This window comes from Chrysochloris asiatica, unplaced genomic scaffold, assembly GCF_000296735.1.
Source record: "Chrysochloris asiatica unplaced genomic scaffold, ChrAsi1.0 scaffold00018, whole genome shotgun sequence".
NCBI classification, from domain to species: Eukaryota; Metazoa; Chordata; class Mammalia; order Afrosoricida; family Chrysochloridae; genus Chrysochloris; species Chrysochloris asiatica.
Genome location: NW_006408536.1, coordinates 17378167 through 17395526, shown reverse-complemented (window position 1 = coordinate 17395526; position 17360 = coordinate 17378167). Strand labels below are relative to the sequence as shown.

Below are 17360 nucleotides of genomic sequence, written 5' to 3'. Positions count from 1 at the left end.
AGAGGGAACCTAGAACCAGAGGGTATGGAGGAAGGTAGTATCCAATCTGTCTAGGCGGGGCTGATGAAAGGAAATGCAGATAGGTCTCTTGTGATACAATAGTGAATAATTGTTATCAGGACTGATTGTGAAGGTTATAAATGTAAAGGTGGACGTTTTGTATCAAGGAGGGGAGTGATTAACTTTGCAGTCTAGAAGCAGAGCTCCCTGGGACCATCAAGGGAGAAGAGAGGAGAGCGGGACCCTACCCAGAGATGCAGTGATGTCTGAGATGGAGGCAGAGATGATGATGTGGAGAGATGGAGCGGCTAGGGACTTTAGACACAGAGAGGGAGAGGGGCTGTGTGCTGACGACCAGGAGGCAGGCTTGTAGGGTATACCCTTTGTCTGGTTGATGATGCATGGAGGGGATTGTAACCATGGCAATGAAACGATATACGATAGGATGAATGTAAAGCTAATGTTCGCCCACATAAACTATCACATAATTCACAATAAAACATTTTTTAAAAAATCAAGAATGGTGTATCCCAAGATTGTATCATTTCAGCACACTTATTCAATCTGTATGCTGAGCAAATAATAAGAGAAGTTGGATTATAGGAAGAACGTTGCATCAGGATTGGAGGAAGATTCATTAACAACCTGCAATATGTAAATGATACAACCTTGCTTACTGAAAACAAAGAGGACTTCAAATACTCATGAAGATATCTGAGACTATAGCCTTCAGTATGTATTGCACCTCCATGTAAAGAAAACTAAAATCCCTACAGCTGCACCAATAAATAACATCACAATAAAGGAAGAAAAGATTGAAGTTGTCAAAGACTTCATTTTGCTTGGATCTACTATCAACACTATTGGAAGCAGCAGTGAAGAAATCAAACAACATATTGCATTAGGCAAATCTGCTGCACAAGACCTCTTCAAAGTTCAAGCAAAGATATTAATTTGAGGGCTAAGATGTGCCTTACCCAAGCCATGATTATGCCCAATTGTCTCGTGTGCATGTGAAAATTGGAAAATGAACAAAGAAGACCATAAGAAGAATTGATGCATCTGAGTTATGGTGTTGGAGAATATTCAAAGTATCATGGACTTCCAGAAGAACAAACAAATCTGTGTTGGAAGAAGTACAGCCAGGATATTCCTTAGAAGCAAATATGGTGCGAGTTTGTCTCTCAGACTTCAGACATATCAAGAAGGAACCGGCCATGAGACCCCCAACAACACAAATTGGCACAATATAAGCAGCAATGGCCTCAAGTGTAACAAAAATTGTGAGGATGGTGCAGGCATGGTTTGGGTAGTGTTTGTTTTGTTGTACATAGGGTTGCTGTGAGTCAGAACTGACTCAACAGCACCAAACAACAACAATCTTCATGAAAACAATTTGCCAATCTTGCTTCTAAGGAGTGACTGGTGGATTCAAACCACTGACTTTGTCTTTGAGCCATTTTTCAATTCTATAAATTATATGCAAAATCATTTTTACCTGGAGACATCCAAATAAATTCTGCCTAGTGAAGATTCTATTGACTTCCTTTCCCAACTGTGGAAGTCAATTTTGTCACCGTTTGCACATTCATTTTCATATTCCTGGCTTATAAGTGTCAGTTCTTTGGTTTGTCCTTTGACAGGGTAGTAATATCTTACCAGTTCTCTTGTTAGTAGAGTTAAATAAAATCTTCAACATATGTTCACTTTATATCTTTATGACAATCATGATTTTATCTTAAAAAATTATTCTTAAAATCTAAGTCCAGATTGGTTATTACATAGGATGCTACAACCATTACTGTACATAAGCCTTCTGTAGAAGTTTCTCTCAAGATTAAAAAGTCTTCCTGCTCTCTTCACATTCCATATTAAACCAATTTTGTTTATGGGGCACCTACTATCCTCAGATCACTTTATTAGGTGCTGAAGATACTATCTATTTATTTATTTAACAAGTTCAGTTACAGGAAGGCATAACATTTAAAAACAGAATTTATATTTTAATAAGGGAAATGGTCAAATGAAGTTCAAACCAAGGAAATAAAATTTAATGGTGGAACTTCAGGAATGGTAAAACAGGGCAGGGATTCCCTGGATGGTGCTGTTAAAGCACTGGGTTACTAACTGAAAGATGGATGGTTTGATTCCGAAAGCTTACATACAGCCTTGCAAATGCTATAAAACAGTTCTACTTTGTACACATGTGGTTCCCGTGAGTCCTTACGAATGCAATGGTAACTAACAAGGCACGGCGAATATGGAATGTCTTTGTTTATGGGGCAACCTACTATTCCCAGTGTGGTGCTATGTCCACTCCTTTCCCCTTTGATCTCCTTGATAGGCAGAGGGTGCTGATGCATACCAGATGCCATGCCCCATCTCTCTCCAGATTTCTCTGGGTTGTGTCCCTTAGGTTATCTTTCTTTTCTTTTCTTTTCTTGCCCTTCCCTTGTTTGTTATCCTAATTTGTTGTTATTTTCTTTTTACCTCTTTTCTGGTCTTATTGTTTTCCCCCTTCCTTTCTTTTCTTTATCATTCTCTTTTTTCTTATTGTGTTTTTTCTCTTCCCTTGCTTTTATTTGCCTTTTTTTGAAGTTATTACATTCTTTTTTCTTATCTGCTTTTCCCCCTGACTTTTCCCACCCTTTATTTTCTTTTTTGCTGTTGTTTGTTTTTCCTCATCCCACCCAACAGGAAACAGCAAAAGTGCCCACATGACCTCACCACATCCAGTCACATGTACTGGGCAAGGGCCACTAGCTGCTCTTGACCACCTGATCATTGATAGCACCCAAAACCAGCCAAGCCTACCCTCAACTATGCTACACAAACAGTAAACAGAGAACTGCATACACACTCACATCCTATCTTACACCCATCAGGGGAGGAAGGTGGTGAATGCCTAAGGACACACCACCGTATATTCGTAAATGAAATATAAACATACCACATTACCTCTGAGAAAACAGATCATTTCAGTTCACACAAAAAAAACAAAACAAAGTGGTTAAAGGAAGTGACCAAAATACAGAGCCATAACACCTTTCTGAAGAATAAATAGCATTGGAACTACATGATAAGCAATTCAAAAGAATAGGATTTAGGTACTTCCAATGGATTGAGTTAATGTGCCAGACTGCAAAGCCATTTGAACTGCAAGGTTGGAGGTTCAAGCTCACCAGCTGCTCCTTGGAAACCCTATACATGGTTGCAACTGACTCAATGGCACTTCACAACACAACAATGGATTGAGAGAAAGACTGAGGAAACTGCAGATGAAATCAAGGAAAACACAGACAAAATTTTAGAATTTAGGAAAACATAAGAGCAAACTGAGAAAATAAAGAAAAAATTAGAAACCATATAAAAACAGCAAACAGAAATTCATAAGATAAATATTTCAGAAATAAACTGAAAGCAGAAATGAATCAATGGAAGGCCAAATCAGTGATCTTGAAGAGAAATATTCTCAATACTAATCTGCTAGAGAAACAATTAGAAAAGAGAACAGAAAACAATCTGAAGGAAGCCTAAGAATTATGAGGCACACCATCAAGAACGTAACTCATGTGTGATTGGAATTCCACAGCAGGAAGAAACCTACCCCCCCAAAATAAAGCAGAGAAAATAGTCAAAAAATTGTTTGAAGAAAATTTCCTTAACATCATAAAGAAAGAAGATAAGCTTTAAAGAAGATGAATGAAACTCAAACAAGATGGATTCCAAGAGAAAATCACCAAGACATATCATAATCAAACTTCTTAAACATAACCAAATGCCTGAGGGAATGAGTTGCTGAGCCTGGAGGCTAAGGATCATGGTCTCGGGGGACACCAAGGTCAACTGGTATAACATAGTCTACAAGGACAGTGTTCTATATCCTAGTTTGGGGAGTAGTGATGGGAATCTTAGAAGTAACTATTGGTCTTTTCCTGTCCAGAAGAAAAATAATGAAAATCAAAGACATATTGGAAACCATCAGTCCAATGAACTTATGAACTATGAGAATGTCAGTCCCGTGACCAAGACCAGAAAGAAGAACTACACGACTCTTGGATACCACTACCAAGACTCTTGGATACCACTACCAACTACTCTGGAAGGGATTGCAATAGAAGGTCTGGATAGAGTGGGAGAAAATATGGAACAAATCTCAAACTCATGAAAGAGACCAGGCTTACTGGTGGAACAGAGGTTGATGGGAACACCTGAGATTATGGCCCTTAGTCACCCTGCAGGTCTGGAAATGGCTCAATTTTCAGCCAAACAATAGAGATGTCTATTGTTGTTGTTGTTAAGTGCCATAGAGTTGGTTCCAACTCATAGCGACCCTGTTTAAGGTTTCTGAGGAGCTGGTGAGTTGGAAAATGCTGACCTCCAGTGTTTATCCTACAGCACCACACCAGGAAGCCAGACATGTCATAACACCAGTGAGATACACATACCTTAGAATAATCAACCATTTGAGATCAAAGGGGAAGACGTACCCAAGGACAAAGTTAAAAAGGGTTAGGAAAGGAGGAGTGGAAACAGGAAACAAAGGGAGAAAGACAGATAAATGATGTTACATTGAGAGGATTGTAACCAATGAGATGAAGTAAAATGTGTATGAATTATTACATGTGAAACATTATCTGATCTGTAAATCTTAACCTAGTTCACAATAATACATTTAAAAAAAAACTGGTCTATTAAAAAAACAATTTAAACATCTGTATTAAATTTTAAATGTTTATTGAGTATTTATTTGTAAAAACAAGGCAAAATACTAGAAATGCATTTTTATATCAAGAATAAACTTGAAACTGGCTGAAAAAAATGTTATTAATATAAAGCATTGTAGACAACATTGGTAAAAGTTCAATAAAATTGATTATGGGATTTCCAGCGAGATGGAAGACACACTTCATAGAGCCTCTACAACAAGACATGAAAACCCAAATGAATAAACTTAATATATAAGCTATGAAAGTCATTTTAATGCTCAACACTGAACCAATAACAGAACTAATAAAAATTTTATGGCAAAAAAGGTCTAGTTTATAGTAAAGTGTGAAACCCCTTAGTAAAATTATTTTTTTCAATCAAATGTGATTTTATAGATGGGAATTTTAGGCACTTTTAAAAGATAAAGGTTATTTTATAATGTGTAGCCTCTGGCCACATGTGGTTATTTAAAATTAAGTGTGTTAAAATGAGATAAAATTTAAAATACATGTCCTAAAATCATATTCAAGTACTCAACAGCCACATGTACCTTATGGGACAAAGTAAATTAGAAAACATTTCCATCACTGTGGAAAATTCTATTGGATAAACAAAAAAAAATTAAACCCATCACTGTCAAACTGACTCCAACTCATAGCAGTCATGTGTCTTGAAATTTTTTGTAAATATAAAGTATTCACTTTTTTGTGGTTTAACTTTTAATCCAGAGGATGTTTCAGATACCAAAAACTTACAAATAAAATTTGAAGCCTAAATATATAACTTATTCTTGCCTATGGTGTAATTTTACTTTAGGCACTAGGCTCAACTACTAGTTGAAATCGACTTAAGAGCACTTAACAACAACTACTAGTAGCAATTTATAAAACTATTTGTGAAACTGGATGGTGAAAGACTATCTTAGATCATTTCATCTAAATAACTCAGATCAAAACTATTTTTCTCCCAGTAGAAAGTTTTAAGGATTGAATGTATCTACATTTTAAGACTGATGTAGGCCTAGCCTAAATATAAAAAGATGTCTATAGAAATACTAGAGTTTATTAAGCTAAAGACAGCTAATAGTTTTTGGGGTTTTTTTGTTGTTTTTTTGTTTTTGTTTTTCCTTTTTTTATGTTCAGCTAATAATTTTTTTAAATTTATTATATCTTATCTTTATAAAATAAGACTATATTTTACTAATAGCCTAAAAGTTGAATTTTCAAATGATTTATCATATAAAATATTCTATAAGTTGGTCATATAGAAACATCTTAAACATCTCACAAGTCATAAAAATAACACAACGTACCAATTTTCACAAAAATTATATTGTTTGACTAACATACTTGTTACTTTTGATTGAATTTCTTTCTCTAACATATCAAAAAACAAATTAACATCACGTATTTAAGATATAGAACACAAGCAAATGGTCATAACTGAAGTCTGAACTCTTACAAACAGGAGTTTTGAACAACACTTAAGAATGCTATAATGACTTTTCAATAGATTGAAAGATGACACTGTAACTGACAAAAGGTTTCTTAAACAAAATGTTCAAACAATGAGCTTAAACAGAATCTTTTTAGACTGAAACATTCAAGCATAAAAAAACCCTCTTGATTTAAAATATAAAATACTATTCATGAGCCAAATGTAATTACTTTTTAAAAAATTCTCTTCTAAACCTTACTGCTGTTTAAGAACACTTTTTTCCTAAATGAATTTCTTACCAACTTTTTTTCATTTTAACTTTTTAAGATTTATTTGTATGCATTTCAACTAGTTAGACTCTATCAGAAAAACAGTAAAATGTTAAAACCTTCACCCAGATGTTTCAGAAACCTAAGACAATTTTACTGTGTAAATTTAGTCAGATTTCTGTTACTCATAGTGTACGAATGTTATCTATTTAACTTACTTCAATAGAACCAAAAAGTCTCCTGATAGGATTTTCTGTTGACCATTAGCATATTTCTGTGATAAAATGTTATCAGTTTTCCAAAAGGCTGCTATTCTGATTAGGAGTGAATTAAAAGAACAGTTCTCTGGAAAACAACTCAAACAATGCAATGTCAAATCTTTACTGGTGGAGGTGGAAGAACCCAACATGGAGGCTTTGATTACAAGTAAACCACACCTCCAGTAGGAAGCAGCAGAGTTGATTCACTTGACCCACATATTTTGCGTTTATTCTGTGTATGTAATGGGCAAGTTACTTCACCAGACATTGTGGTTCCCCTCTGCCACTATGGCTCTCCATATGATTGCCTGTATTTGTTTCATAAGTAATCTGTGACTTCCTCTGTCACAAAGAATGGTATGTACCCCTCAACATATGAAAAACAATGAAAATGACCTTTAGCAGTTTACTACACTCCCACAATCAGATGTTCTAATCAGAGTACTGCCCATCACTCTGGTCCTGAAAGGAAACATATATTTATCTTCCTACTGCAATCCTGTATCTTGTGTGGGCAGAAAGAGCTTTGGCTATTCCCTTGGGTGTGAATGCAGAACTACCCGATCACTATAACAGACTTATTTTGAAATTCCAATTGAAAAACTTACAAAAACAAAAGGTATGGCACTATACTTTCTACTCTATGATATTCAAGTACTTCAGTTTTCTGAGTCAGTGTCTGATGGCTCTGGCTTTGTGGAAGGGACTGTTGCTGGAAGTGGCGGTGACTTCACTGTGGACTTCTTGAGGTCATATCTAACACTACGGACAGTGCTGTTAAGAGCTGTGACACAAAGCTTCCAGTCATATCCGCTTTCCGCGAGATCAAAATTCGGGAAGTTGTCTTGAAGAAACTCTGGTGGCAAAGTCCAAAACATAAGTTAAAAATCACTTCTTAAATTAATATATTCAAACCTTAACTCTATAGATGTGTCTGTGAAAGAGTCATTAAGACACATAGAGTTTAAAGGATGACAATATGAAAAACCATCATTCTTAAGCCTCAATAAAACAAAATCTTCTATAACCTTGCCATAGATAGACTGGAATATTCTCTGCTGCTTTGGATACTCAATGTACATTTTTCATTGTATCCAATAGACACATGTATAGGCTTGATAACACATGAGACAGAAGTATCTTTCATACATTTAGAGGCAAGATGCTCTACCTTCATTTTTTAATTTATTTTATTTTTGGTACTGCTTGGTTATCTCTAGCAAAAGGAATGAGGTCTAGATCTGGTAGTTGTTGTTGTTAGGTGCCATCAAGTCGGTACCGACCCATAGCAATCTTTTGCACAACAGAACGAAACACTGCCCGATCCTGGGCCACCCTCATTACTGTTACCACGCTTGAGTCCATTGATGCTGCCACTTGGCTAATCCATCTCATTGGGGATCTTCCTCTTTTTCTCTGACCCGCCACCTTACCGAACATGGTATCTTTCTCCAGGGACTGGTCCCCCGGATAATATGTCCAAAATATGAGAAACAAAGTTTGGCCATCTTGGTCTCCAAGGAGCATTCTGGCTGCACTTTTTCCAAAACGGATCTATTGGTTCTTTTGGCAGCCCATGGCACTTTCAATATTCTCCTCCAACACCATAACTCAAAAGCATCAATTCTTCTACCAACTTTCGCATGCATATAAAGTTATTGAAAATACCATGGCTTGGGTTAGGCGCACCTTAGCCCACAAGCTGACATCTTTGCTCTTCAACACATTAAAAAGGTCTTGTGCAGCAGATTTTTTAAAAAATGTTTTGTTGTGAATTATGTGATAGTTTCCATGGGAGAATATTAGTTTTACATTCATCCTATCATTATATCATTTCATTGCCATGGTTACAATCCCCTCCATGCATCATTAACCAACCAAAGGGTATATCCAACAAGCTTGCCCCTCCCAACCCCACCCCTGGTCGTTAGCACACAGCCCCTCTCCCTCTCTGGATCTAAAGTCTCCAGCTGCTCCATCTCTCCACGTCTTCATCTCTGCCTCCATCTCAGGCATCACTGCTTCTCTGGGTAGGGTCCTGCTCTCTGCTCTTCCCCCTTCATGGTCCCAGGAACCTCCACTCCTAGACTGAAAAGTTAATCACTCCCCTCCTTGATAAAAAACATCTACCTTTACATTTATAACCTTCACAATCAGTCCTGATAACAATTATTCACTATTGCATCACAAGAGACCTATCTGCATTTCCTTTCATCAGCCCCACCTAGACAGATTGGATACTATTCAGTGGAGATTTTACCTTCCTCCATGCCCTCTAGCTCTAGGTTCCCTCTTGAAAGCTTGTAAGCCAGTCACTTCTTGCCTTTGTAGCCCCCCCCCCCCCCATTTTGGGTAGCCAATGTCCAAGTTGCCCATCCCTGTCTACTTTGTGTATAAGGATCTCTGGTAGCATAGTGGTTACGAATCGGGCTGCGAACCTTAAGGTCAGCAGTTCGAAACTACCAGCTGCTCTGTGGGAGAAAGATGAGGCTTTCTGCTCCCGTAAAGATTTACAGCCTCAGAAACCCTGTTCAGGGTTGCTATGGGTCGGAACCGACTCAACGGCACTTAACAACAATACCCTCTGGACTTAGGTTCCCTCTTGAAAGCTTGTAAGCCAGTCACTTCTTGCCTTTGTAGCCACCCCATTTTGGGTAGCCAATGTCCAAGTTGCCCGTCCCTCTACTCTGTGTATGGAGGGGGTGGAAATGATCCTCGCTGTAAAGATTTGTTCCCTCTTTTGCGCTACTGCATCCATAGGTGTAGGTCAAGTTCATGAAATTGTATCAGATTACTTTTTTTCCTTCTTTCTTCTAGTTGAGCTCTGATCATCCAGTCATTGAAGCCAGGTCAAGTGGGTATTATCTGCAAGTATGGGTGTTCTTGTTCATATGCCCTCTCTTCTTATCAGCTGGATGCTTCACTCTCTACTCTACTCCTCTGTGGCTATGTCACTGACTCTGGGCCCAAAAGTGCCCAGGTCTTGCCACACTGCTGGCCAACCAGGTCTCCACCCGGGTTCACAGGAGTCTACTGAACATTGTAGGGCTTAGCTCGCAACTTCCTGCTGTTTTTCCCTCACTTCCCATTATCGGTGATGAACGTGTTCACCATTGTGCAGCAGATTTGCCTAATGCAATACATCCTTTGATTTCTTGTCTTCTGCTTCCATGAGTGTTGATGGTTGATCAAAGAATGTAGTCCTTGACAACTTGAATCTTTTCTCCATTGATAAGAATATTGTTTATTGGTCCAGTGGTGAGGATTTTTATTTTCTTTACATTGAGATGTAATCCATACCAAAGATTGTGCTCATTGATCTTCATCAGTAAATGTTCTAAGTCCTCTTCATGGTCAGCAAGCAAAGTTGTATCATCTGTATATCGCAGGTTGTTAATGAGTCTTCCTCCAATCCTGATGCCACGGTTTTCTTCATGGAACCCAGCTTCTCAGATTATTTGTTCAGCATACAGGTTGAATAAGTATGGTGAAAGAATACAACCTTGTCATACACCTTTCTTAATTTGAAACCATTCAGTGTTCCCATGTTCTGTTTGAACAACTGCCTCTTGGTCCAGGTACAGATTCCTCATGAGCACAATTAAGTGTTTTAGACTACTCACACTTCGCAATGTTGTCTATAGCTTGTCATGATCCACACAATCAAAAGCCTCTGCGAAGTCAATAAAGCATAGGTAAACATCTCTCTGATTTTCTCTGCTTTCAGCCAAGATCCATCGGACATCAGCAATGATATCTCTCATCACACGGCCTCTTCTGAATCCGGCTTGAACCTCTGGAAGTCCTCTGTCAATGTATGATTATAGCCGTTTCTGTATTACGTTTAGGAAAACTTTACTCGCACAGGATATCAAAGAGATTGTCCGATGATTTCCGCATTCCATTGGGTCACCTCTGTTTGGAATGGGCACAAACATGGATCCCTTGCAATCAGTCGGCCATATAGTTGTCTTCCAAATTTATTGGTAGAGATGAGTGAGTGCCTCCTGTGCTGCCTCACTTTCTTGAAAGATTTCAATTTTTATTCCATCAATTCCTGGTGCCTTGTTCTTTGCCAATTCCTTCAATGCACCTTGGATTTCTTCCTTCAGTATCATTGGCTCTTGATCATAGGCTACCTCTTGAAATGGCTGAATATTAACCATTTCCTTTTGATACAGTGACTCTGTATATTCCTTCCATCTTCTCTTGATGCTTTCTGCATCATTCAATAATTTGCCCAGAGAATCTTTCAATAACGAAAGCCAAGGCTTGAATTGTTTCTTCCGTTCCCCCAGCTTGAAAAATGCTGAGCATGTTCTTCCTTTTTGGTTTTCTGATTCCAGATCTTTGCACAATGTTATAATATTTGGCTTTATCTTCCTGAGCTGATCTTTGAAATTTTCTGTTCAGCTCTTGGACTTCCTCATTTCTTCCATTTGCTTTAGCTTCTCAATGCTGGAGAGGAAGTTTCAATGTCTTTTCTGACATCCATTTTAACCTTTTCCTTCTTTCTTGTCTTCTCAATGACTTTTTACTTTCTTAATGTATGATGTTCTTTATGTCATCCCACAACTCTTCTGGTCTTCGGTCTTTAGTGTTTAATGTATCAAATCTGTTCTTCAGATGATCTCTAAATTCAGGTGGGATATATTCAAGGTCATATTTTGGCTCTCCTGGACTTGGTTTCATTTTCTTCAGCTTCTGTTTGAATTTGCATATGAGTAATTGATGGTCTGTTCCACAGTCTTCCCCTGGCCTTATTTTCACTGATGATATGGAGCTTTTCCATCGTCTCTTTCCACAGATGTAGTCAATTTGATTTCTATGTCACCTCTGGTGAAGTCCATGTGTATAATCGTATTATGCTGTCTAAAGAAGGTATTTGGAATGAACAAATCATTGGTTTTGCAGAATTCTATCATGTGTTCTCCAGCATCATTTCTATCACCAAGGCCATATTTTCCAATCAGTGATCCTTCTTCTTTGATCCCAACCTTTGCATTCCAATCACCAGTAATGACTAATACATCTTGATTGCATGTTTGAGCAATTTCAGATTGAAGAAGTTAGTAGAATTCTATTTCATCCTCACTGACTTTAGTGGTTGGTGCATAAATTTGAATAATGGTATTAACTGGGCTTCCCTGTAGGCACATGGATATTATCCTATCACAGACAGTGTTGTACTTCATGACTGATCTGGATATGTTCTTTTTGACGATGAATGCAACACCATTCCTCTTCAATTTGTCATTCCCGGAATAGTAAACCATGTGGTTATCAGATTCAAAATGGCCTATTCCAGTCCATTTCAGCTCACTAATGCCTAAGATATCAATGTCCATGCGTTCCATTTCATTTTTAACAACTTCCAATTTTCCCAGATTCATACTTCGTAAATTCCATGTTCCGGTTAATAATGGATGCTTACTGCTGTTTCTCTTCATTTTGAGTCGTGCCCCATCAGCAAATCAAGGTCCCATGGGCTTTACTCCCATAAGCTCTACTCCATTCATATTATCACAATCAACTCTACTGTGAGGAAGCAGCTCTTCCCCAGTCACATTTTGAGGGCCTTCCATCCTGAAGGGCTCATTTTCCGGCACTGTATCTGACAATGATTCTCTGCTATTCATAAGGTTTTCACTGATTAAATATTCTGAAGCAGTTCGTCACTCTTTCTTCCTAGTCTGTCTTTGGACGCTCATCTGAAACCTGTCCACCATGGGTGACCCTGCTGGTATTTAAAATACCCGTGGCATAGATTTCAGAATCACAGCAACTCAAAAGCCACCACAGTATGACAAACTGAGAGACTAGTGGTGGCCGTTTGGTTTTAAATGGAAACTGTCACTTTAAATTTCGAGGAGATCTGTGCGCATGCATACTAGATCTCGTAGTTAAGAGGAAAACTATGAGGGAAAGAAAGTGCTATAACAGCATAACCCAAGCAGCACGCTTAGAGAAAGTGGAAGGCCAAAGGGGAAAGTGGGGAAGAGAACTATTAGAAGAGCAGAGTTGTTCTTGGATAGTTTGTTCGGTATTTTCCTAAGTACGTAAGTACCTTGAACGCTTAGGAAAAGATGTGGTGATCACTGGAAGCCAACATTTGTTGACAACAGTTAATTTCATTTCTGTTTTTTTGAAAGGTTTAATATGCTGGTAAATCAGGACAATTCCACAATTACAGCACATATCTAAAAAAAATTTAGCAAGGCATTTGACAAAGTTAAAAAGCTTTTCATACCAACAGGACTAAATAAAAGACCAGTGGTAGCTTCTTGTTGTTGTTGTTTAGTACTGTGGAGTCGATTCCGACTCATAGTGACCCTGCACAGGGTTTCCTAGGCTGCAAATCTTTATGGGTGCAGTTATTTAGGTAGTACATACCTGGATTCAGTATCAGGCTCTATTTTTGCTGGACATTTTTTATAAACAAAAATGAGTTATGGAAAGCATATTTGTCCCATCTGCCCATGACAATAAAGCTGGGGCAGATGACTAATTCACTGGAAGACAAAAGCAGCAATTGCAAAACTCTCAAAAGTCTACAATGAGGAGCCTAAATTGGTGCTCCAAAACATGTTTCCTGAAACAGTAGTGATACACAAGAGGAAATGCCACAATGTAGTCCTAACTTGGGGACTTATGTTGCACATAATTGTTTTAAATGCTAGGGGAGGAAAATCACAGTAAAATATATATATATATAACTTTATTTCACTTATTCTAAGGCTGCAGATGCAGAAAACTTGGTGTAGTCATAAATAAGGGCAGTGGTAGGCATAAGGCCAACAGAGCGTTAGAACTGCAGCGATCTGAAAGCACTTGATCATCTAAAGACATTCAAAACATTTTTTGTTAACTGAGAACTAAATGAAATACCCTTGAGTTACCAGATTAAGATCTTTCCTATTAGGTGTTCTTCAGGAAACACCTAATACAGATATATACCTCAGAGATACTGTGGGTTCAGTTCCAGACCACAGTAATAAAGTAAACGTCACAGTAAAGTGAGTCACATTGATTTTTTGGTTTCTTTATACATATTGGAGGGGGTTTCAAAAGGTTTGTAGAAAAATTTTATAATCTTTCAATTCCATTTTCCACAAACTTGTGGATGCCCCCTTGTATATAAAAATTATGTTGACACTATAACTATGGTTGATTAAGGGCATAATAGCATTATGACAAGGTTTGAGATATTGTGAGAATTGCCAAATTGTGATAGAGACATGAAATAAGCATGTGCTACTGAGAAGACAGCACTCAGAGATTTACTCGATGAATGTTGCCGCAAAACTTCAAGAAGGGATAGCTAGCTAGGACCAATGTGTATTATGTGGGAGGTAAATTTTGAGTCAATGGAAGGAAGAACTTTCCCCCTGAATTAGAGCTCTTTTAAAATATAGTGGGCCTGCCTTACATAGAGTGCCAATCTGTGGCTGTGTGCCAGTCAAGGGGAGGTGATGTTTGTTTAGGGTTAGAAGGGAATCTCTGCTCTGGGTTGCAAATAGTAGTGCAGGACCTGTAAAGTATGTAAAGGAGTCCTGGGGTGGCATTGCAGGCTAATGCGCTGGACTGTAATGTTGGTTTGAACTGCAAGGCCAGCAGTTCAGCTCACAGGGTTTTAATTTAAACTTGGGATGCAAATTTAAATTATCTTAGTAATGCTTTATTATTTAAAACCAAAACCCAGAGCATAAAATGCAAAATGTTTGTATCTATAGTGGGCATAAATTCAGAAGAGGACATGGAATGAGAGATATCATTGCTGACGTCAGATGGATCTTGAATGACAGTAGAGAATACCAGAAAGATGTTTACCTGTGCTTTATTGACTATGCAAAGGCCTTGGATTGTGCAGATCATGACAAGCTATGGATACCATTGTGAAGTATGAGTATTCTGGAACAGTTAATTGTGCTTATGAGGAATCTGTACATAGACCAAGAGGCAGCTGTTCAAATAGAACATGGAACACTGAATGGCTTAAAATTAGGAAAGGTATATGACAAGGTTGTATTCTTTCACCATACTTATTCAACCTGTATGCTAAGCAAATAATCCAAGAAGCTGGGTTATATGAAGAAAAACTACATCAAGATTGGAGGAATGCTTCCGGTTTGCCACTGCGGCCAGGCGCCACTGGTGAGGGGGGCTCCAGGTTCGGTGGGGAGGGGAACTCACGGGGAAACCTTCCGGGAGGCGAACCCACACTCTTACAGCCACCATAAGTCTCGGTACTTCAGAACCTTAAACCAGCTTTTTTGAGAGATCACCGTACTAAGGAACTACTGGCTTTTTGGACTTGTGCCCACCGCAGTGTGCAGCTGCAGCCCCGGCTCCTTTGGGCTTGCGGGGAGGGGCTGGAACCAGCTCGTGCGGACCCTCCAGTGGTGGGGAGCCACGAACACGGACATCCACTGAAGTGGGATTTCAGCACGTATAGTGGGCAGAGAAAAGTTAGTTTAAAAAAACAAACAAACAAGTCTGACGTCATCAGGCGCGGACTGTGCCTGCCCCACCTAACCGCCTCTGTCCCGCCCAATTGGGGTATGTCCACCAGCACCACTGCCGCGCGGCCTAACAACCCCTCCGCCCCCGCCCCCCCCCAGCTGAGCTGTTCACATTCACTGGTCCCGCTGCCGCGCAGTGAGCAACTCCTCCCCAACCCAGCTGAACCAAGTTTGCTGTACCCCGTCCACTTGTACCGCATTCACCCGCTCGGGAACTATATCTGGGTCACCCCTTTTTTTTTTTTTCAGCTAGCTTAGCAGAAGTCCCAGTGTGACTCTGAGGGCTGGGGCACCACTACAAAGCCTTTTGAACTGTAGGGTCGGTGGTTCAAGCTCACCAGCCGCTCCTCGGGAACCCTATCTGGGTCTCCCCTATTTTTTTAGCTGGTTCAGCAGGAGTCCCAGTGTGGTTCTGAGGGCTGGGGCGCCACTACAGAGCCTTGTGAACTGCAGGGTCAGGGGTTTAAGCTCACCAACAGCTCCTTAGAAACCCTACACAGGGTCGTTACGGGTTGCAATCGACTCGACAGTGCATAACAACCAGGAGAGGAGGACAGAGTGACCGAAAGAGAGTTAGGACATTAAAGACATACCTACATTAAGCCAAAGATTTTCCTATTATTATTATTGTTGGTTTTTTCTCTTTTTTTAATAATTTTTTTTCTTTCTTTTTTCGTTTCTCAGTCTTTTTCTCCTCCACCCCACTCCCTCTTTTTTGTGAGTGGAGAATACGGTATTGAGTCTTGTTTTGGCCGGTGCTACATCATTTTCTTCTGGTTTTATTTTATATATATATAATTTTTTCTTTTCTTTTCTTTTTCCTTCTCTCTTTCTTCTCCCCCACCCTTCCGTTTTCTGTGATTAGAGGCTGCTGTAGTAAGCCTTGATTTCACTGGTCCTGCATTATTTTCTTCTGGGTTATATTTTTCCTTTTTATTTTATTTTTTTTTTCTCTTTATTTTTTTTCTCTTTTCCCTCTTTCTTCTTTCTTTTCTCTATTTTTCTTTTATCCCTTTTTTCCTCTTTCTCCCATTTTTGTTCTTGCTTTTGATTCCTATTTGTTTTTAATCCGGCTGCTGTTGTTTGGCTGTTACTAGCCTCCCTTCTGCTATTGGAGGACTCTGTGTCTCCCTATATTACACGAGAAGAGTCAGCAACTGCTGCCAAATAGCCAAGCTGCATTCACAACATATAAAACACCAAAACCCAGGCAATAACCAATACCAGCTGCCAGATACCAAGGAAACAGGCAGCACCCGTGAAAGTTACCCTGAGTCAAGCAATAAGAAGAGTGAAAAGGGAAGACCACACCCTGACCACATCTTCCTGGAAGAAACCAGAAAGCACAAAAACAAACAAAAAAAGTACCAAAATATATACTCATTTACATATTAGGTCCACAGATAAACATCAAACATACCCAAGAAGCAAAAACAGACGACCATATCAGCACATGTCCAGAAAAAAGATAAAATATCTGAGACAAATGACCCAGAAGTAGATCTGGAATCCATTCTGGAAGGTCATATGCATGGGAAAGCTGGACAGTGAATAAGGAAGATCGTAGAAGAATTGGTGCATTAGAGTTATGGTATTGGAGGAGAATACTGAAAGTACCATGGGCTGCCAAAAGAACAAACACACTGTGTTGGAAGAAGTACAGTCAGAGGTGCCCCCTTGGAAGCCAAGATGGCCAGACTTCATCTCTCATACTTCAGACATATTGTCAGGAGAGATCAGTCACTGGAAAAGGATATCATGTTTGGTAAAATGGAGGGTCAGAGAAAAAGAGGAAGATCCCCAGAGAGATGAATTGGCAAAGTGGCAGCATCAATGGGCTCAAATGTGCCCAGGAAAGGGCAGAGTTTTGTTCTGTTGTGCATAAGGTCGCTATGAGTCAGTACTGACTTGATGGCACACAACAACAACATAATGGGTATTGGATAGGTGCTTACTAAATTATTTTATAAGTTCCTATCCTTTTCTGAGTGCCTTCCCACCTTCCAGTCCTGTATCTGACAATGTTTCTCTGCTATTCATAGAGTTTTCAATGACTATCGATTCAGAAGTAGTTTGTCACTCTTTCTTCCTAGTCTGTCTTTGTTTTGTAGCTCATCTGAAACCTGTCCACCATGGGTGACCCTGCTGGTTATTTAAAATAC

The 17360-nt window shown here is 39.1% G+C and overlaps 1 protein-coding gene across 1 annotated transcript in view; it reads right to left on the bottom strand.

Annotated features, from left to right (window-relative positions):
* Nucleotides 1-7335: 7335 nt before the first annotated feature.
* BEND2 (BEN domain containing 2) overlaps nucleotides 7336-17360 on the bottom strand; it is a 71865-nt gene continuing 61840 nt past the window's right edge. Inside the window, exon 11 of the mRNA XM_006835683.1 lies at nucleotides 7336-7532. Coding sequence (XP_006835746.1) covers nucleotides 7336-7532 — 197 coding nt within the window. The remainder of the gene's footprint in view (nucleotides 7533-17360) is intronic.